Source organism: Eulemur rufifrons, chromosome 20 (assembly GCF_041146395.1).
Source record: "Eulemur rufifrons isolate Redbay chromosome 20, OSU_ERuf_1, whole genome shotgun sequence".
In the NCBI taxonomy this organism is placed as follows: domain Eukaryota; kingdom Metazoa; phylum Chordata; class Mammalia; order Primates; family Lemuridae; genus Eulemur; species Eulemur rufifrons.
In genome coordinates, this window is record NC_091002.1 from 24461248 (window position 1) to 24482417 (window position 21170).

Sequence of the window (21170 nt, forward strand, 5' to 3'; positions counted from 1 at the left end):
TCGCCAGCTGCGTGTTACTTGCTCTCTCACCTGTAAGACAAAGGCAGGATGATTTACTGAGATATCACCTGGTGTTTTTTCTTTGCTGCGGCTGTTAAGACTTAGCGGGAAGTGGAGTTTTTCCTCCCCCAGCCCAGGAAGGTGGTGGAGTCCTGGGGTTCTCAGTCTGGGGGCTCCTGCCTCAGGGGTTCACCGATGGTGGTTGTGGTTCAACCCCTCTCCTTCTCTCTTGGGCGGTGGAGACCGGAGCGCAGCGGGCAGTGCAGGAGCAGAGGGCAGAGGGCGGCAGTGTGGGGTAATGATTAGGGGCTGCTCGGTAGTTAGCGGCGTCGCGCTGTCAGAGCCTCAGTTTCTTCATTTGTCAAGTAGGGGTGAGGGTGGAGCCCGAGCCACAGCCGAGGGAAAGGTGGGGTGAGCCGAGGTCCGCGAGACCCTGAAACAGTACCGGTGTGGAGCACATGGCATCCTGGCTTGGGTTCCCAGAAGCAGACCCTGAGAGCAGGATTGGGGTGCAGGAGTTGATTTGGGAGGGGACCCCAGGGAGCATGGGTGGGGGATGGGGAAATGAGGCAGGGCTGGGGGACGGTTGTGACAAGTATGCCCTCAAGCCAGTCACCACTGCGGGGCGCTCTGGAGCCAGGCCAGAGCAGGTGTCTCTGAGCTTCTCCCTGTCCTGAGGGGTGAGGAGGCTGGGGTTGTTTATCCACCCCCCCAGGAGGCCCCAGGGACGTGGATGGTCCACCCCGAGGACCCATGGTTACGGCTGTTTTGGAGAACCATCCCCGTGCCCCGACAGGATCCTGTGGGCCAGAACAGAGAGCCCTGATCGGGCCTGGGTGGGACCAAGACGAGAGGTTCTGCCCCATCCTCCAGGCTCCTTGGAAGCCCCCAACAGCTCCTTGTACGACCCTAGGGAGGCAGAAGAGACCTACGGCAGGACAAGATGGAGGCTGACTGTCCTCCCTTGGGAGTCGGGGTTCAGACCCTGATTTAATATAATTTAGAAAAATCATGGAGTGTGGTGTGTAGGGAGCAAATTCCTACCCAGTCCTCAGATCGCAAAGTGTGGCTGGCGCCGGGGCCGCGTGGGGGCTTCAGCTCTCGGCGGCTGCTCGGGACACAGTGGCTGAGGCTGCTGTCGCGCCTCGTGCAGGGTCTCGGCCCGGCCCGTGCCTTGTATCATGGCCAGGAGAAGCTCCTTCCCTGGGCTGTGAGCTGTTCTTGTGCCCGTTTGTGCTCTGAAGTTGAGTAACGTCTTTTCCTGAAACGCCCACCCTATTCCTTCCTGCAAGGCCCCTTGTGTAGCTGAAGGGCTCTGGTATTGGGGCGGGCCCGGGGTCAGAGGAACAGGGGTGCCATTGTCTGTCCCGAGCCTCTTGGCATCAGGGAGGCCAGGGAGACAATGGGAGTCACGCGCTGAGTGGGAAGGGCCTTTGGTGATAAGGCCCCAAACTCCAGAGGCCAGGGAACAGCAGTGACAATGTTTGAGCACCTAGCATGTGCCTCACCACAGACCTCCAGAGTGGGGACTATGACTGTCCCCATTTTCCAGAAAAGGAAACTGAGGCCCACAGAGGGGAGGCCATATCCCAGGGCCTAAGAAGCACTGAGGGGCCAGGCCTGAACGCAAAGGCTCCAGAGCCGCGTCATTCAGAGAGCCCTCTGCCCACCACACTGCCAAGATCAACAAAACGTACGGCCCCCACCCAAAAGGCCACCCCACCAGAGATGGTTTTGAGGCTGACCCAACACGGAAGGCAGGAATAAGAACTGGCTTTCTTTTTTATTTTTTTTGAGACAGAGTCTCACTCTGTTGCCCAGGCTAGAGTGCCATGGCGTCAGCCTAGCTCACAGCAACCTCAAACTCCTGGGCTCAAGCAATCCTCCTGTCTCAGCCTCCCGAGTAGCTGGGACTACAGGCATGCGCCACCATGCCCGGCTAATTTTTTCTATATATATTTTTAGCTGTCCATATAATTTCTTTCTATTTTTAGTAGAGCTGGGGTCTTGCTCTTGCTCAGGCTGGTCTTGAACTCCTGAGCTCAAACGATCCGCCCACCTCGGCCTCCCAGAGTGCTAGGATTACAGGCGTGAGCCACCGTGCCCAGCCAAGAACTGGCTTTCTGATTCCTGAAGCTGGGGGAGCAAGACCGTGGCCGTCATCCTCATGTGGTCCCATGTAGCCCTGACATAGCTCAGGTTGGCTCAGGTTGGCCAAATGTGGCTCAGATGTCCAGTCCCCAAGACGGCCAGGGGCAAAATGACCCCTGTGCTGGGACAAAGATAATACACTCCAGACTGCAGGAGTTGCAGGCAAGTGTTTATTGATTGCAGAGAGGGACGGGCTACAGAGCTCGCGCCCACACTCCCAGCTGGGACCCCACCTGGCCTGGATGGCCACGGGCCACGTCTTCACTGGGAGAGAGGAGAGCCAGGCTGCTACGAGGAGGCTGGGGTGATCACGAGGGAATCCTGGGATTGGAGGAGAAAAGACAAACAGGTTTTTACCTCCTGCCTTGTTGTGGTTTATGCTGGTTTTGCCCTCTACAAGGAGACCACTGGTACTGGGGGCCATGGCCCTGAACTCACACATACACAATTCTTGGAAGGGACAGAGGTGGCGGGTCTGTGTGAACAGTAAAGCCACGCCGGGGTCTGGGTGTCTCAGGCCTATGCTCCACATGCCCTGCCTCTGCCTCAGATCCTGGGCCTCCTTCCTCACCTTTCCTGGAGCATTCAACAACCCTGCCCCAGGGCCTTTGCACTTGCTGCCCCTTCTGACAGCACACTCCTCCCAGCTACCCACAGGGCTCGCTCCCTCATCTCCTCAGGTGTCGGCTCAAGTGTCACCTCCTCAGAGAGTCCTTCCCTGACCGCTCCATCTAAAACGTCACCCCCTTCCCTGGCATCACTGTCTTCCTCCTGGGCTGCTTTATTTTTCTTCTCAGCCTTTATCTTCGACCGGATGTTATATATTTACGGGTTTATGTATTTGCCTTTCCTGCTAGAACACAGGCTCTGCAAAGACGGGGATGTTCTCTGTCTGTCCATTTCCGTAGCCTCAAGCACTTAGGGGCACACCTGGCACACAGAAGGCCCTCAAAAACTATTTACTGAAGGAACAAATGAATGGATGAATGACAAGGGAGGTGGAGAAAGTGTATTGAGCCCGGCTAGGAGGGTCCCACCCTTAGGGCACCCCAACCTTCTCACTTGCAGATGAGGAGGTGGGGTCCTGAGAGGTGACGGGACTTGCCTGCAGTCCCAACAAGTGACCAGCAGGGCCAGGACAGGAGCGAGGCCCCGCCTCCCGGCCAGGGCTCTCTCGGTGGCCATGACCCCCCAGGGCGGCGCACATCCTACTCACATCGGTCAGGGAGCACGAAGCTGCCTCGAATCCCAAGGCCTTCACCAACAGCACTTGGATCCCGGAACTTAGCTTGTCTGAAAGAACAAACATGGTCACGGACTGGTGGGCCTGGGGTGGGTCTGGGCAGCCACGGGCAGGCCCACAGCTCCTGGCACGCCCACTTTGGACTGTCCTCTCTGCCTCTGCGTGCCTGTTCTCTGGCGCCAGCCTCATCTCCCCACCCTTTGCCCCCGGCACCGGCTTCTGGCTGCTCACAAAGCGCCGCCCTCACATCCTCTCACACTCCTGCTCAATAACCATCAGGGGCTCCCATCATCCACAGCACAGATGTCTATGCTTTGGGATTCCCCACTCTAATAACATAAAGAATTAAAAAGGTGAGGCTGATGTAGGTTATCAACAGTCCCCACCCCGTGACCTTGGGCTTAATTAAAGTAATTCCACCTTCTCTCTCTGCTTCCTCCCCTAGTAACAAGCAACACGCCAGCAGCAGCCCCAGCTAAGAATCGTTGAGCACTGACTGTGCCGGGCAAGCCCTCTGCCCTTTACAAGTATCAGCCCATTTGTGCCTCCGAGGAAGGTGCTGTTATTTCCCCATTTTACAGATGGAGAAACGGGGGTTCAGAAGGATCAGGCAGCTTGACCAAGGCCAGGCAGCTGGCAAGAGGGGAACAGGACTTGAACCCAGGTCTGCTGAGGCACCGAGTGTGCTCTGGTTGTCTGTTCACAGCTGCGTCTCCTCCCTGCTGTCAGCCGCGGGAGGCTGGGGCGACGCCTGCTCATCTCTGCGAGCCCAGGCTCGGGCACTAGTACAGGAGTTGGGCTGTGAGGTCGGCGGTGGGTGAGGACATTTCCAGCTGGGTGACCCTGAAGGCTTCTAGGAGGAGGTGGAGTTTGAACTAGGCCTTGAAGGGTGGGTGGGAAATGAATGAAAGAGGGCCCAAATGGAGATGCAAGCAGGAGAACTAAAGCAAGGCCCTGGGGACGAGGGGGACAGAGGGGGACAGATGACAAAGGGACGCACCATTCTGGCTTGGCAGCAAGACAGAGGCGAGGATCTCAGTGGTGACGTTGCTCAGAATTTCAGGCTGCGAGAGAGAAGGGGCACTGTCACCTTGGCTGAGAATCTGAAGGCTTCTCCGTCATTCTGCATGGACACAGCTCACCCCCAAGGTGAGGCAGCCGGGGGAGATGCTAGAATCCCAGGTCCCTGGGGACCAGACAGGCTGGGGTGGGACATGAACTCAGCTGCCCCTGGAGCCCAGTAGGTGAGGGCATCGGGGTGCATGGGAGGGTGCCCCATCCTCAGGGCCTCCACTGCTCTGTTCTAGCCAAATTGGACCTGTGGGAATTTTTGCCCTGCCTCGCCTAAGCTTTTTTTTTTTTCGTAGAGATGGGATCTTGCTATGTTGCCCAGGCTGCTCTTGCACTCCTGGGCTCAAGTAATCCTCCTGCCTTGGCCTTCCACAGTGTTGGGATTCCAGGTGTGAGCCACTGTGCCCAGCCTGCCTGAGCTTTTAACTTCTGGAGGGAAGCCAGAAGTCCTGATTTTCATTTGGAAATCTCCCTGTTTTAAAAATGTTAGTCAAAAACATTTTAAAAAGACAACAAAATATAAAGACCGAAGGAAACGTGGCAGAGGACAGGATTCTGGCAGTTTGGGACGTCTGGTTTGGTCTCACTCAGGCGAGGAAACTTAGGACCAGACGGAAGGGGCTGCCCAGGGCCACCAGGTGCATCTACGTGAGCAAAATGAGATGAGAACCAAGGGCGTGTGTTCTCTAATTTAGGATCGAAATTTCACGGAAAGAACGTGAATGCCTGTCTGTGAGTGTGGGTACGTGTGTGTGTGTGTGTGTGTGTGTGTGTTTTCTCAGCTGTGTCGGTCAACGCCCCAGCTGGCAGGTGGGACTTCAGTGGGTGACGTGGAGGCCGACCAGCCCACGGTGGGGCTGCCAGGGGGACATTGTTGGAAGCAAATCCTGGGCAATGCCTTTTCAGAACGGGCCATTCCAGGCCATCCCTGTGCCCTCAGGGACAATCTGGTAATACTTACTTCGAACCTCTTGATAGCCCAATTCATCAGATAGATCTGATCGGAACTGCAACAGAAGACGCCCGTGAGACCCATTCATTCGCGCGGCAGCTGTTTGCCGAGCACCTGTCACGTGCAGGGCACAGTGCAGGCTCTGGCGCCGCAGCCGTGAACCAAACCACGGCCTTGCCTCCTGGGGCTTGCACCCCGGTGGCGGGTGGGGTGGGGACACAGAAACACACAGCAGTCACAGAACAGAAACATCAGCCGCAGGAGTGGGGGCTGTGGGGGACTGGGAGCCCACGCCCCTTTCCCAAGGGGCGCCCAGTGCCCGCTCAGCTGCCTGTTGCTGCGTAGGAATGTGGGCCCCGGGCGGCTGAATAGTCAGCTTTTTATATGTTCACAACTAATTTATGTGGAAAAAACCCAACCCTGTGTGGGCTGATCAAAACACAGCCCTGGGCCTGACTCGTCCCAGGGGGCTCCAGTCTGTACCCCCTGAACTCACTCCGGGCAGCAGGAAGGCGGTGGGAGGGGGGACCAGGCGGGGCACAGACCACAGTGGGGCCTGCACTCCTGCACTGGGGTGGCGGTCACTGCTGCTGTCCTGGAGGTGGCCAGGATGGGCTGTCCGCTGCCGAGGGGGTGGTGCCGGGTAGGCCATTCTCGTGGCCAGGGCTTGCCTGTCCCCACGCTGCTGCGGCCACCTCGCTTCCCTCCCCTCTCCCCCACATTCAGTCCCGACAGCAGGGGAGCCCCGGGGCGGCCTTCACCCGATGCCCACACACTGGGCGTTGAAAAAAACCCTCGGTCACAGGCGGGGCTCATTTTCATCAGCAGAATCTTCCCAGTGATTTACACGTTTACCTGATGTCATTTAAGTTGAGAAAAAGTCGGTCATCTTCGGTGTAAAACTGAGCTTCCGAACTGGCTTCCTGCAACAAGAGAAGCCCGGGTCCATTTCTCTTAAGAGGATGCATCGAGTGTGGGGCCAGGGGTTGCATGAGGAGGCTCTGGGATCAAGCTGACGTGGTCTGAATCTCGGCTACTGGCTCTGTGACCTTGGGAAAGTGTTTGACCTCTCTGGGCCTCACTTTCCTCATCTATGAAATGGGATAGTACTTGTACCCACTCCCCGTTTAACAGATTACAATATAGGCTTGTTGAGGGCAATGATGATGACGATGATGATGGTGACAGTAGCCAATCTGTACGGCACCCTCAAAACCGTATGAGGTGGGTCCTATTATTGACCCGTTGTAGAACAATTGTCCCTCCGCCTCTCAGTCTTTGTGGTTTAGACGGACCCTCCCAGCCCCACTCTCGTGTGTACTTGTCCCGGCTCAGGACATTTACATATTCTATTTTTCTGGCCATACTGATGGGCTCAGGAATGGGCACTTCACCCAGGCTCGTTCAGTGAGAGTCAGCCCTGAGACTTTTGCTGGGACTATTGGGAAAGAGAGGTACTTCCTGCTGGGATTGCCAAGCTGATAGGGTATAAGCCTGACGCGGCTCGGGCACGTCCACGAGGGAAGAGCTTGCCTGAGGATGAAGGCAGCACAAAGGAAAACAAGGCTACTAGACAGGAGAGAGAAGAAGGAGGATGACATTGTTTAAGCACCTAGATCCAGCTATTCCTGAAGCCAATGCCATCTGGACTTTTTAGCTATGTGAACTAATATAATTCCTCTTGCACATGTGAGTTGAGTTTCTTCCCAGAGATCCCTGACTAATAAAGTCACAGAGTCAGCACTGGGCGCCCAAAGCTCCTGACTCTTGGTCCAGAGCTTCCTCTCCCCCAACCCTGCTAGGTGACAAGAATGGTGGAGATGTTTAACAAAGCAAGAAGATGAACAAGAACAGTGAACAGGAGAGTCCCCCAAGCTGCTGCCAATGTCATAGACAACTGAACTCACGATGCCCAAGGTGAAGAAGGCGCGGCGGGTTTCATTGGTGGGGTACAAGTCCAGCACAATCTGTTGGGCCACCGTGGCACTGCCTTGGCTCAGGAGGAGCTCGGGGGTATTCTGAGTTACGATCTTCACAGTCTGGGTGGCCTCCAGCTGCTCTGCAGCCTGGAAAGACATCAGAGCCACAAGTGGCCTCCCACGTGCCTCACCGTGGCCCATGGACCCCTGTGGCCTGGCCTTCCTGTCCTCTCTGGGCTCCAGCCACACCGTCCTTCTCACAGGTCCTGGAATGCACTGCTGTTCTCCCTGCCCGGCAGCCTTGGTCTGCTCTTCTGTCTGTCTGGAATCCCCTCCCTGCAGGGAAGTCTCCCTGAGCTCCCAGACTAGATCGGGTGCCCAGAATGTTCTCGTAACCCTGAGAACCTGTCCTCTCTTACTGTGCCTGCAACGGCAATATCTGCCCTGTGATTATTTGATTCAGGTCAAACTGGCCTGTGAGAATGAAATCTCTGTGAGGACAGGGACCGGGTTTGAGTCCCCCAGTGCTGGAAGGAAAGAGGGTCCCGCGCAGATTCTACCCCCAGGGGCCTGGGTACAGACCGAGCAAACACCCGCCAAGCCGCAGATGGCAGAGGGACCAACCTCTTCACTGATCACCTCGATGACTGCCTTCAGTGGACTGGCCAGTTCAGGAAGCTGAGGGTGACAGGAAGCCAGAGGGTTAGTCAGCTGGAGGGGACAGGGGAGGAACACCTTCTGTACCCTGCTGCTGGGACGAAGGTTTCCCAGGACCCCAGAAAAGCTGGGTGGGCCCCGCGGTCCAGGCCACGTGTTTGTCATTGGTGAGAAAACAGCCCCTAGGTCAGCTGCTATGGGGCATGGGGTCCCCACCGGCCTGAACTTTTACTGTGGGCTGCTGGTGGCTGTGGTCTCTGGGCAGCTCCCTGCTCCCAGAGGACAGAGAGAAGTGATTCCAATTCTTATCACAATCGTGAGTGTGATGGCTGGTGACCATACCCCATTTTTCTTGCCATCTCAGTCCCCCAAGAGCTTGGTTATCTGTTGTCTGTCAGCTGACCTGAAGTCCTGCCATCCTCCCGTAACTTTGGGTCAACCCTTTCTCCCTCTGGACCTCAGTTTCCCCACCAGTCACCCCGGAGGAGGTGGCACAATATAGTTGACTTGTGGCAGTTGTCCACTGTGCTGTGTTGATAAGGATTTCAAGGTTGTGTTGGCATCTAGACTCAGGAGGAAGGAGGGCCCTGATCGATTAGTAATGTCTGCCATGGGCCCCACAATGCAGGCAGCAGCACATCCGCCATCCCTGGACTACTCAGTGTCTAAGGCGCCCTTTGACTCCACAGGGCTGGTATCTGGTAGAGGAGACAGGTGCATCTGTCCTTCAGACGGCAGATGTAGGACCGGGACTGGATGTTACAGGGAGGTTTCAGCTTCAGGTCTATGGCAGAGGTGGGGTATATTAGGGGAGGGAGTGAGCTCTCCATTACTGGAGGGATTTAAGTTGACCCTGACAGGGGATCCCTGCTTAGGGGCCTAGGGGTCCTTGTGCTCCCTTTGCTTCAGGAAATTCCCATGACGCAGCATAGGTGGTCCCATCCTCTGTCCCCTGCCGAGGCTTACCTCATAGTCCAACAGGACCACGAGTTTTTCTGTAGGGAGCAAGGCCACCACCACAGCCTTCACAACGTCCTGCCGCACGACGAGGCTGAACGAGGTGCTCTCTGGGCTGGGGATCGTCAGGGAAGCCTCAGAGTTGTTGAACCATTCGATTGCTGTTCCGTTTGAGTCCAACAGGCTGGCCTGAGGAGATGCAGAGCAGGGAGTGAACTGAGCATGCTAACTCTACAGCTCACCCAAGAACAACCCAGAAGGAAAGGACACTGTTCAGCTTGTTTGCCTTTGTGCACTTGCTGCCAGGAAGCTTAGCCTGGAATTCAGTGCCTTGCTGGAGGCTGTGTGTTGTCTCAGGGGATGGGCGACGTCTACTCCACCTGCACCCCTCAGATAACTTCTGATTTTTATTTTTTAACCTAGATAGCTTATTTTTCACTTATATTTCAACTTCTCAGATACCTCAAACTCTCTGGATGAAGGGAAAATTGAAAGCTGTAACAAAATGGCTGGAACAACTTGATGCTGCCATTTTCCAAGGGATCCGTAAAAACTAGCCTGGGATTCTCACTGCCGGCTGGGTCAGGCCCCTCAGGGCACAAAGCCCCAGCAAGAGTTTGCAGCTCCCCGTTTTACAGAGAGCTGACAGTTACTGGGCACTTCCTGTCTGCCCGACACTGAGTGGTCTCATTTCATCCTCTCCCCAGGGACCATTAGGATTTCCATTTTGCAGACAAGGAAACGGAGGTTCAGAGAGATGAAGAAACTTGCCCAAAGTCACACAGCCCAGGAGTCGTGGGTCTGGGAGAGAAACTTAGGTCTGTGTGATTCTCAGTGATGTCTCAATCCTGGGCTCTTGTTTCAAGGACGCCAGAGGTTTGGGGATTGGCGGGGACTTGCCTGAGAAAAAGGCCAATGGCCCCCGTGCACACATTCGGGGCGATGACAGGGGAAATGAGGGTTGAGGGCAGAGCCCCTGGGTGGACGACGTGCATGTGGCCCTTAGACTCTACCTATGGGGTCCCCCCCCCCAGAATGGCTTGCATGTGTTCCTCCTGTTGTGATTTTTCTAAATCAGCCCATGGGTCCTAAGCGTGACTGGGGTTTCCTCCCCTTATATAGGCCTGTGGTGCCTGACCCTGCGGTCAGAGAAGGGGAGCGACGTCCCCACTTTATTCTCGAGGTCCTGGGACACTCACCTCCAGGTTGAACTGGACGAAATCGTCCTCGATGGCAGGAGAGAGAATGTCAAACTCTAGGCTGTCAGAGCCAAGGGAAACGGGCACTGCTCGGGGACAAGAAGAAAGTTCTGTGAGGGTGGGGGCAGTATTGGGCGGGGTGGTTTGGGGGCTGCTTTCCGCTGGATCGTCACATGGGGAAGTAGGCAGGAGGGGCAGATGGTGATGATGTTGATGATAATAGTGAAAATGACAATGACTGACACTGAGCGTATACCAAGTGCCAGGCGCTATGCTGAACCTTTGCATGTGTTGGCTCATTGACCTTCAGAATAACCAGGGGAAGTAGATCCTATATTACCCCCCTTTCGCAGATGCAGAAACCAAGGCTCAGAAAAGGGAAATGACTCGCTCAAGGTCATACCGCGAGAGCATTTCAACCCAGTCGGTCTTAGGCCACAGTCCTGGCTTGGAACAAAACCGAACTATTGTTTATAACGCTCCTCCTCCCTCACCAGACTGCATTGGGCATTCCGCCTGCCGGGTTCCTGGGCTGGACGGACCTCCTGTTCGCCTCGGGATTCCCCACTTGGCCGCCAGGTGGCGGTGGGGTCTCATCTACCCGGGCCGTAGGACCCTGGACCGGGAGGGCGCAGAGGGGCACAGGGGCTGCCTCCTCCTCCAAGGAGACCTCCTGCCCTGCCCCTGGGGAGCAGAGGAGCCAACTGGACTTGGGTTTGAGCCCCAGAGACCGTAGCTAGTCTCTTTTTGCCCCTGAATCTGTTTCCTCATCTTAAAATGGGAATATCATAGTAATTCCTGCCTCACAGACAGAACTGGCACCTAGTAACCACCAAATCTGAATTAGACCCACTTGGAACTGGAAGAATTGGATTCAAGCCTTCCCCGTATTGCCAACTGCCCCTGTGAGCTTGGACAGGTGACTTAATTGCTCTGAGCCTCAGTTTCCCCACATGTAAAGTGGGGTGATGATTGCTGCTGCATGGAGCTGTTTGGGGAGCCAGTGAGACAGTGGGTGTAGAACACCCAGCCCATGGCAGGTGCTCTCTGGGTGCTCAATGCGCTTTCATTTCATTCTCCTCTTCCCACTCCTCTCTGGTTGCGCTTTGAATGAGCCTCTTCAGATCCCAAATCAGTGGATGGTCGCCTTTTCATCTTCCTTGCCAGTTTCCACTGAGGGGTTCCACTGGGATGTGGGGGCAGGAGCCCATGTCCTCCCATCTCTGCTGCTCCCAGGGAGGGAGAAATGACCTCCTTGCTGAGCACACACTTCATCTCTTCCCTTGTTTCCTCTCGTCTAATAGCACACAGTGGTTGCTGTATCATCCCTCCCTCCCCCGCCCGTCCATTTAGCATGCATCCAAAAGCTCTTCTCTGTGCCAGGCAGAACACTCGTTATGTGCCTGAAACTTGTCTGTAAACTTTTAATCCTCACTAACAATCCTATCAGGTAGGAATGTATAAGCTCCATTTTTCAGCTGAGGAAACCACGAGTAAGGAGGTGGCGTGGCTTTCTCAAAGTCATGGAGCAAGTCAGTGGTGGAGCTGGGATTTGAACTTGAGTTTACCTGGGGCATCTGCCGGCCTCACATAGAAACTTACATAGAGTAGGAGCTCATTAAGGCTTATCTTGGGCAGGCATCACCTGGTGCTCCTCCCACCTGCTGCTCAGGCCTGACTGGGGAGGCCCCCCGGGTGGAGGCGGGGCCGGGAGGCTAGCTCCGTGGTAAAGGAGAAGGTGGAAGAGAGAGCAGTGCACCTACCCCTGATAACCTCCAGGAGATCTGCATACATGTCATTGAAGGCCTGCTCGATCACGGGACACAGCTGCAACAGCACAAACACAGGGGCTCCATTAGTGAGGCCAGAACGCAGCCCCACAGCGACCCCTGCCTGCCCCACCCAGCCTGAGTCCTGCTGCCATGGCCATGGTCAGCCAAGTTCACCCACGGGGTTGAGCATCATTTGTGTGTCCACTCTCCCAGCCATCTCTGCTGCTCAGAGTCCACCCAGCCCCCAGGGCCACCTGGGACCTTTTGCAATGGTTTGTTCCTTGCCCAGTGCCCAGGCTGTGCCCGGTGTGCCAGCTCACAAGAGCTGGTGTTTTCCATAAGAGTGACACGGAGAATTCACGTATTCATCCAACAAGTCACTACTGCGTTCCTTCCCCACGTCAGACTCTGGAACAGAGGCTGGCAAGACAGACCCTACTAGACCAGACTCTTCAACGATCTCTTTATGCCCTTTGTGATTTTTCTAGCCCCAACACATCCTTTTGTCCACTAAGCAATTCTCTTTCTAAAATTGCCAGCAGTCCTCAACATGGGGTGATCTTGTCCCTCCAGAGACATTTGGAAATTTCTGGATACATTTTTAGTTGCCACAACTAGGGAGAATGAGGATGTTCCTTGCATCTAGTGGATAGAGGCCAGGGACGCTACTAAACACCCTACAATGCACAGGACAGCCCCCACGACAAAGGGTTATCAGCCCAAATTGTCAGTAGTGCCAAGGTTGAGACCTAACCCTGGCCCCAGCCATTCTGCTGAGGGAGGAGATCAAACATTTGACCCATTTGCCTGTGGGACCCAGAGGCCTTGTTCTCTGCTCGGAGGCAGCCCATTTTTGAGGGCAGCTCCAAGATTGTGGAGGACATTTTTGTCTTAGGTAAAATTGCCCTAGTGGAAGAACCTTCTAGTTGGCCACTCCTTAACACATTGACAGTGTATTAATGACAGTGCATTTGGGCAGTGTTAACTATTTCTGTGAATAGCCATTCCCTGCTCCCAGCTGCTTTGCCAACCCCGAACCCAGAGAGGCTGGAAGAATCAGCTCAGAGACTCCCAGCATGCACTGCCGGGGGACCATTCGTCCGTCCTGGGAAAGGTGTCCCCGGCAACCTCTGCACTTTCTCCCCCAATTCTCCATCCTTCATCCCTATCAGTGGGTCTCACCCTGGCTAGGCACTGGAGTCTTCTGGGACACTAGGGCCCCACCCAGATCAATGACATCTGAATCCAGGGGAGGGCCCTGACTTCAATCCTGTTCAAAGCCTTCTAAGCTTCCGATGTGCGGTCTGGGTTGACAGCCATGAATTTGCACTTAAAAGGGTTCCAGCATTTTCTAAACGAGCTCCTGCCAGACGCTCCCCTCTTAAATGTGCTGTGCCTTTTACCTTCATGCCAAATACAGTATTCATATGACCATCGAATCAAATCCAGAGAATCACGGTAGGAAACTATGATGATAAACGGGGAGCCGGTTTTCCCATGTCCTCTATCCCTGGCCTTTCACCCTTAGGGGCAGGTACTGTGCGGAGAGCATTGTACAATTCTAAGTTCTTGCCATCATTTCTAGTGGAAAATATATTTTAACTATTTGAGTATGGATAAAATATGATTTTGCTGGAGGCTGGGAAAAAAATTGCAGCTGAGTCCTACTTTAAGAAATTCCCACCTTTAAATTGAAAAATAAAAGTGTTCAAAGAAAAAAAAATCTCACGTAAGAAAATCCCAATTTTACAAAATTATTCACTTTTAGATTCCCTTAAAAAAAAAATCTGGCCGGGCGCGGTGGCTCACGCCTGTAATCCTAGCACTCTGGGAGGCCGAGGTGGGCGGATCATTTGAGCTCAGGAGTTCGAGACCAGCCTGAGCAAGAGCGAGACCCCGTCTCTACTAAAAATAGAAAGAAATTATATGGACAGCTAAAAATATATAGAGAAAAAAAAAAATTAGCCGGGCATGGTGGTGCATGCCTGTAGTCCCAGCTACTCGGGAGGCTGAGACAGGAGGATCCCTTGAGCTCAGGAGTTTGAGGTTGCTGTGAGCTAGGCTGACGCCACGGCACTCACTCTAGCCCGGGCAACTCTGTCTCAAAAAAAAAAAAAAAAAAATCTCCCTGGATATGTACCTTTGCTAACAGGTAGGGGTCTTAAAATTCTCACAAGAAGAAGTGATTGTCTTGACTTTGATATCACATATTTATATTCATTCATATTCATTCTTCTTTTTCCTCTCTCCGTCCTCATTTTCTCCCAGCAAGTTACTGGAGAAAGGTAGTTTGAATTGGGCTGGATCAATATTGCTTCTGAAATTAACCTTTTAAAATCTCATTTGAGCTTTTTGCAGTTTTCGCTTATTCACTTAGTTTTCCCTGGTCTCTTTAATATGTCGGTATTTAGTCTATTAAAATAATGTATCTTCCTTTGACTACATATAATACTCTTAAGTTTTACTGGTGCAGAAGCAGAATTTGAAGATGTTAACTCTGACTTAATAAAAAACCAAAGACATAATCCTGTATTAAACGGTTGATGTATATGTCACAATATGGAGGCAAAATACTTTACTGATTCAGAAAAAAAAAAATCCAACAGGACCTGGGGGGGTGGCACATTCCTGAAGACCAGACGCAGCGTAGCACGAGACAGTGGCAGGCGAGAGTCAGCTTGTACTAGTTTTTGAGAACCGATTGTTAAATTTCCAGGAATTTCTGATATGGGTCTTAAACCCAGACATTATTAAAAAGTTAAATTATATAAATTTAAAATTAAGTAAATTATATTAAAAATGGATTTAATAAAAACCTAACACTCATTACTTCCTAGATATGTTGCTATATCTTACTATTATCTATTGCTCCTGCGGTCATGTCTATTGTACCTGCCTGGTGGAAATACTACACAATAGTGTGCTACTGTGCATCTCTTCCTAACTCTGTTCGGTGACATCACCTTGGTAGCCTACAATTGGCCCCATAGGGAGTGTTTACACCAGGGAAATCGGCAAAAGCTAAAAATCAGGGCTCCTTCCCCTCAACCCCAGCGGAGACGATTGTTAAAAATTTATCGGCACATCACTGTTCAAGGCCTCCTGGCTGACTTTTGGCAGTTCCATGACCTTGACCTCAATGATCTGCCTAATGGCCCAATCCATTGATCTTTGCTTTGCTGAAAGAATTATCCAGCCCCAGAAGTATCTCACCCAAGGAGACACAGTCCCTTAGCACCAGCCCCACAGGGGGAGCAATCGTCACAGGCCATAGAGGCCCCGATTCCACTCACCTCGCTTTCCACCAGTGTGGGCAGGGCTGGCACCAGGAGCTTCATGACAGTGTTCGCTAAGGGGCTGATCAGGAAGGAGATCCTTCCAGGGAGGAGAGTGGAGAGAGATTAGGAAGGGTCGGACAATTGCCCCTCCCCATTTCACAGAGTGGGAGACTGAGTCCAGGGGAGGAAGGAACTTGCCCAAGGTCATACGACCTGTTAGGGAGAGGGCTGGGAGTAGGCCTTGAGCCAGGTGTAGCCAGTGGCTGACGGTTCTCAGGGAGCAGGGGCTGAGTGTCCTCTTTAGAAATCTGTGTTGGACATTGGGGTGATGGGAGCTGGCGTTTCTCCCTCCCCTCCTGCTGAGAAGGGCAAGACGGCACCTGCCAGGTGCCATGCATTATTTTGAGCGCTTGATGGCTGTAGCCTGATCCCAGTCCCCTCACTGCCACCTGGAAGCATCCTCACCTGTATTTTACAGGTGAGGAAGGTGAGACACGGAGGTGACTTGCCCAACATCACCAGGTAATGAATGAAGATGCTTTTGCCTGATTCCAACACCTTTGTTGTTACCCCTGGCACTTCCCATGCCAGCCTCGAGTGGTTGGAGGGGCCATAGGAAGGGGGCTTCTCTCCACTTTCAAATGTTCGTCCCACCTCGTGGTATCACGCCTGAAATCCCACCATTACTGCTTCTGCCCTAGATGTCCTGACCTTTCTTTGGCATCGCAGAGTCCCTGGAAGGAACCTCAGATCAAGAATCAGGAAGGATGTGTCTCTTTCCTTCTCTAGGCCTCAGCGCGTGGGGACCGGCCACCACCCAGCTTCCCTCCCAGGCCCTGCGGGCGCCCAGCTGGTGGCGGCTGCCCTTACTTCCGCAGCAGGGTGATGCTCAGGCTCTCTGAGCTGGTGCTGCAGTCGCTGAGGACGAGCTGGGTGGAGCCGCTGGCGTCGGTCTGCAGTCCGATGGTGGCCTGGGCCTCAGTCTCCAGGTGCAGCTGCACGATGGTACTGACCAGGGGCCTGGGGGCGGAGGCAGCTGGCGTGTGAGTGCCACCCACACCCGGGGCTGCAGCAAACCCGCACCCATCTCTGTTTTCTGGCTCTCGCCCCCTTCTCAATCTCCTTTGCGGGCTCCTTGTCTCCCCAACTTCTTCACCCCAGCACGTCCCGGGCTCCGTTTTGAGATTCTTCTCCTGGTTTAAATCCCATTCGTGCGCGGACAGCTTCCAAACTTTCACCCAACTCCCTACTCAGATGTCGTCTGGGCTTCTCCAATGTCGGAGGTGCAGCTCTGCACCGGGTTGTCCCCACGCCTGCTCCTCTCCTGGCCTTCCCTGCCTCAGTTCCTGCCCGCGTCGTTCTACCAGTTGTGCCGGCAAAAGCCTGAGAGTCATGCTGGACTCTGCTGTCCTCCCATCTCACTCAGTAAAAACCAAGTCCTCACCTTTGGCCACAAGACCCTTGGTGACCTGGTCTTGGCTGCCTGCTGACCCCAGCGCCCCCCACACCTTCTCCCCCACCCTTCTTTTTGCCATTCTGTGAGCAAGGCAAGTACACAGCTGCCTCAGGGCCTTTGCACTTGCTCTTCTCTCTGCTTGGAATGCTCTTTCCCAGACACCTGCATGGGCAGAAGGAGGAATGAGGGGATGAACCTATCAGGCCCACTGCGCCCGACAGAGGGGACACTCACGTTTTGAATCCAGCCACCAGGTCGATGGGGATCTTGACGACTAGCTGCTGGGTGCTGGCCGAGGCTTGCACCTGCAGCTGGAGGATGCTAGCTGAGGTGACCTTAAGCCTGGATGGGATACAGGAGAGATAAGAATCATGCCTCATGCTCAATGAGCCTTGTCCCCAGCCCCGCTCCCATCTTATCTTTCCGATCTCCCCTGGGGCCCCGGCCAGCAGCGGGACCCCAGTCTCTGGCCACTGCATTCTCCCCAGCATCTGGCCGCCACCCTTCCCCTCCACTCTGCGTGCAATGCTATGATGGTTCCTTCTCTTTTAGGCCATGGCTCATAAGACCCTCTGTGACCTGGCCCTGCTGGCCTCGCACTCCTTGCCTTGAGGTGTGAGCTGCGGCCATTCTGACCCACGCTCAGCCCTCTGTGCCTGTGCCCAGGCTGGTCCTTCTGCCCAGAGCGCCTTCCTGTCTCCTGCTGGGCACTGAATCGCTGGCTCCACTGTCGCCTCCACGGAGGAGCGTTGCCTCATCCCTCCATTCTCCTGCCCCAGGTGACTTTCCTCTGGGTTGTCATGTTAGGGTTCCTGTGTCACTGTCTCATGGCTATTGTTAACTACTCCGGGAGCCTCACGGTGTGACACAAATGGATGTCTGCTGACGGACTGAGCATGCAAAGTGTGTCCTGGGCAGAGGTGTGGGGAGGAGCTAGCTCCCAGCGTTGTCCCGCTGCGCTTACCACATGATATTTTTCAGGACAGCTTGGATGAGGATTTCCAGCACGCCGCTTGTCTCCTCCAGTATGGCGCTGTACAGTGGCAGCTGCTGGAGGATGGCGATGGCATTTTTGTCCTCCAGCTCCTGTGTCAGCTCTGCAGGCAGATCCCGGGGATTAGGGTCCAAGAGGAGGGGCGAGAAGGACGGCTCGGCGGGGACCTGAGGCTGGGGCGGGGATTACTTGGGCTCCTCGGGCCCTGACGTAGGCAAGGGTACCACCATCCCCGCTGTGGTGGACGCCAGGACCGCTGTCCTTCAGGATAGTGGCCCAGATGGGTCATTTTCACATGAAAGGAGAGGCTGGGGCCTGAGCATCGCCGGCCTCTGCTGGGAGTGTTGGCCACAACACCCAGCACGGGGACCTGCATCTCTCCCCCGAGCCGGTGGCAAATGCTTCCCGAGCCGAGGGGCAGGGAACCCAGGAGGCCCTGCCTGCTCACACTTGCTATCAACTCTCTGGCATCCACACCCGACAGGAGCTGAGCGGAAGCACTGGGGACAGAGAGCTGTGAGTCGGGAGCCCGGGGTTCTGGTCCCTGCTGAGCTGTTTACCAGCGGCCAGAGCCCACGTGGCTCGTGTGCAGAGCAGGTCAGAGGTGCTGGGGGGCTGACGCCCAGGGGCAGCCCAAGGCCAGTGACTGATGAGAGTCAGGGTGTAAACACCCCAGCTCCCAGCCCTCGGCCAGGATGACTCAGATTGTGTCCCCCACTGTGTCTCAGAGCTCCTATGTCGCTGCTCTCAGCCACTCCACCTATTTTGCCTGCTCCATGATGATGGAGCTGGGCCCTGTGTATATTTCTTCTCTGACGGTTGGCACCACGTTAAACCCTGTCAGTGGAGGCTCTGGAGGGACATGGAGGAGGAGAGGGCTTCCCTCATGGCTCTGGTGCACTCCTCCTGCCAGGCTCCTGTGGCGTCACAGCCTAGTGGCCTTGGGCCGTGGGTTGGCAGCACCCCCGAGGGCAGCAAGTTCTGCGGGCGCCCTGGCTAGCGTCCAGGCAGTTGCCCAGAGATGGCTTCCCAGTGAGTTAACAGCAGCCCCTTCCTCCAGGGGCAGCTTCCCAGAGAATGTCATCAGCTCCCTGTAGGAGTTCTCTCCCGCCAGCCTCGGCCTGCCGGCTGTGGACTGGCCTGGCCCGGGGCAGCCCGGTGAACTTCTCCACCATACAGTGGGCTTCAAACGCATCCTCTCCAGTGAGGTCCGGGGAGGATTCTCTGCCCCTGAGTTTGTTCTCTCCTTGGCTGTCCCCTCCACCCCTAGAGCAGGCTTTGGCGTTCTCTCTTTTTACCCCCTGAGCCAATTCCAGGTGTCTCCAATCCCCTGATAACAATTCTTTATATTGAACTTGCCTGTTGAAATTACCGTGTGATTTCTGCCTCCTGATTGTTCCTAACTAATGCAGTTACTCAACACAGAGGTCTGGCCCTCTAAGGGCTCTGGTGACCCTCCAGAGCAGACAGATCAGTTCGCTCTCAGGTGGTGACACTTTAGAGCTGTGGTTCTCAGCCAGGGTGATTTTGTCCCCTAGGAGACATTTGGCAATGTCTGGAGACATTTTTCGTTGTCTCAACTGGCTTGAAGATGCTATTAAACATCCTACAGTGCCCAAACAAACCCCACGATAAAGAATCATTTGGCCCGCAGTCAGAAGTGCCGAGGTTGAAAAGCCAGTCATAGAATTCATAAGTACTTGTCAATTCCTGTCCTGTTGCGTGTCCCCAACAACCCAGTGAGGAAGGCCCTCTTAGTCGTTTCCAGAGGAGGAAGCCAGGCTCAGGGACCGGCCCAGGGTCACAGCACTGGAGAGTGACATGCTGTGCGCGGGACTCAGGCTGCCAGCCTGCAGTCAGGGGTCTCTGCCGGGGACTAGGAGAGCTGGGTCTCACTCCAAGGAGGTGCTCCGATGAGAGGATTTCAGTCAAGGACAGTGGAGAGGCAGGTGCGTCACTGCACGCAGTGGCCACGCACCTCTTCTGCTGGCCACGGAACCTCAGAGCAGTGGGTTTTTGGAATCGTGGACTCTCGAGAGCTTGTTTGGAGGACACGGCAGGGGAGTGCAGCTACTCGTGCACCCTTGACCGAAGCATGGTCCTCCTCTACTGGGGAAGGTCGTCCTCTGAGACAGACTTGGGGCTTCGGGAGGGACGCACGTGGCGCGGCGAGGGAGGAAGGGGACACCCACCTAGCCAGCCAGATCAGCCGAATCAACCCTGGCAATCAATGGGATGACACATGTCACAGCCAGGTCGCCCTCACATCCGAACTCCTTAGCTCACAGATACTCCAAACCTTTGTAACTCGTCGCTCACGTCTCACTGAGTCCCGGGATCCTATCCGTGCCCTGCACAGTCCTCTGACGAGGAACTCCCTCCGTCCTTTGTGGGGGCCGCTCCACCTGCCCCCTTGCCTCGCGGTGGTGAGGCCCGAGGGCCCAAGACTTACTGTCTCTGATGATTTCTGTGCCAATGTCGAGAACCGCAGGGGGGTTGAGGGTGGCTCGGACCAAGGTGGCTGCCATTAAACCACAGAGGAAGGTGAAGGTCCACGGGCTGGCCATCTTCCCGGGTGTTGGCGAACAGCAGGCGGCAGGAGCTGGGGAGAGCACAGAGGGCCCTGCTAGCTGGGCAGAGAGGCCAAGGGCAGGCCCATGAGGCCCGGTGACCTGGGGTATGGCGTCCAGGAAGGGCCATCTAGTGCGGTGGCTAACTGCCAGGAGCCAGTTATGTGGCCTTAGACAATCAACTTAACCTCTCTGTGCCTCAGTTTTCTTATCTGGCAAATGGGCATCATAACCCCTACTTGACAGAGTTGAGGGGATTAAATGAGTTACTACCTAGAAAGCATTTAGCACAGTCTTACATGGTGAGCACTTGGAAAATATTAGCTATTTTCTTATAGAAAACCCACCATAGTGCTCAGGACAAAACACCTCGGCTTCTGGTTTCCCCACCCCATCCGTCTGGCACTTCAAACCCTTGACGGTCCGGCCTCAGCCACCCTCACCTCCTGGTTTTTCTTTTCTCACTTTATCAAATTTCAAGCCCAAAGTTCCCAGAACGTGCTCTGTGCTCTCCTGCGTCCGTGCTTTGCCCTTGTTCTTGCTTCCCGGAATGCTTTTCTCCTGCCTTATCTGCCCGCCGAACTCCTATTCATCCCTTAAAGTCCTGCCCAGATTTTCACTTCCTCTGTAATCCCTGTCCTGCAACCAGGGACCCTGGACCACACTGGGAGAAATGACACCCTGGGGCTCAGGCCAGGAAGGTTGGAGACAGGAGAGAAATAAGAATTCAGGAAGGACTCAATGTTCAGAAATGCTGTTTGCTTCATCCACAATAGCAAGGAGGCTGGGGAGGGAATGGATGGCTCCTTGGAACCGGGGAGAGAAAGGCAGAGAAAGAGAGGCCTGCGGCACCCCCCGGGGAGAGGAGCTGGGGTGTCCTGGCCCCCAGAACAGGCTGCTCTGTCCCTCCCACGGGGCGGGACATCAATGCTGCAACCCAGCCCTGAGCTC

General features: G+C 54.9%; 1 protein-coding gene across 1 annotated transcript; it reads right to left on the reverse strand.

Moving 5' to 3' along the window:
- Positions 1–2439: 2439 nt before the first annotated feature.
- Positions 2440–20216, reverse strand: BPIFB1 (BPI fold containing family B member 1). Its single transcript, XM_069496275.1, has 15 exons — positions 20102–20216; positions 17620–17752; positions 16890–16997; positions 16070–16219; positions 15215–15296; positions 11913–11976; positions 10150–10235; positions 8960–9139; positions 7961–8014; positions 7325–7483; positions 6273–6340; positions 5427–5472; positions 4395–4458; positions 3368–3444; positions 2440–2472 (listed from the first exon to the last, which is right to left on the reverse strand). The coding sequence occupies exons 1-15, from the start codon at positions 20214–20216 to the stop codon at positions 2440–2442; spliced, it is 1419 nt and encodes a 472-aa protein (XP_069352376.1).
- Positions 20217–21170: the final 954 nt, after the last annotated feature.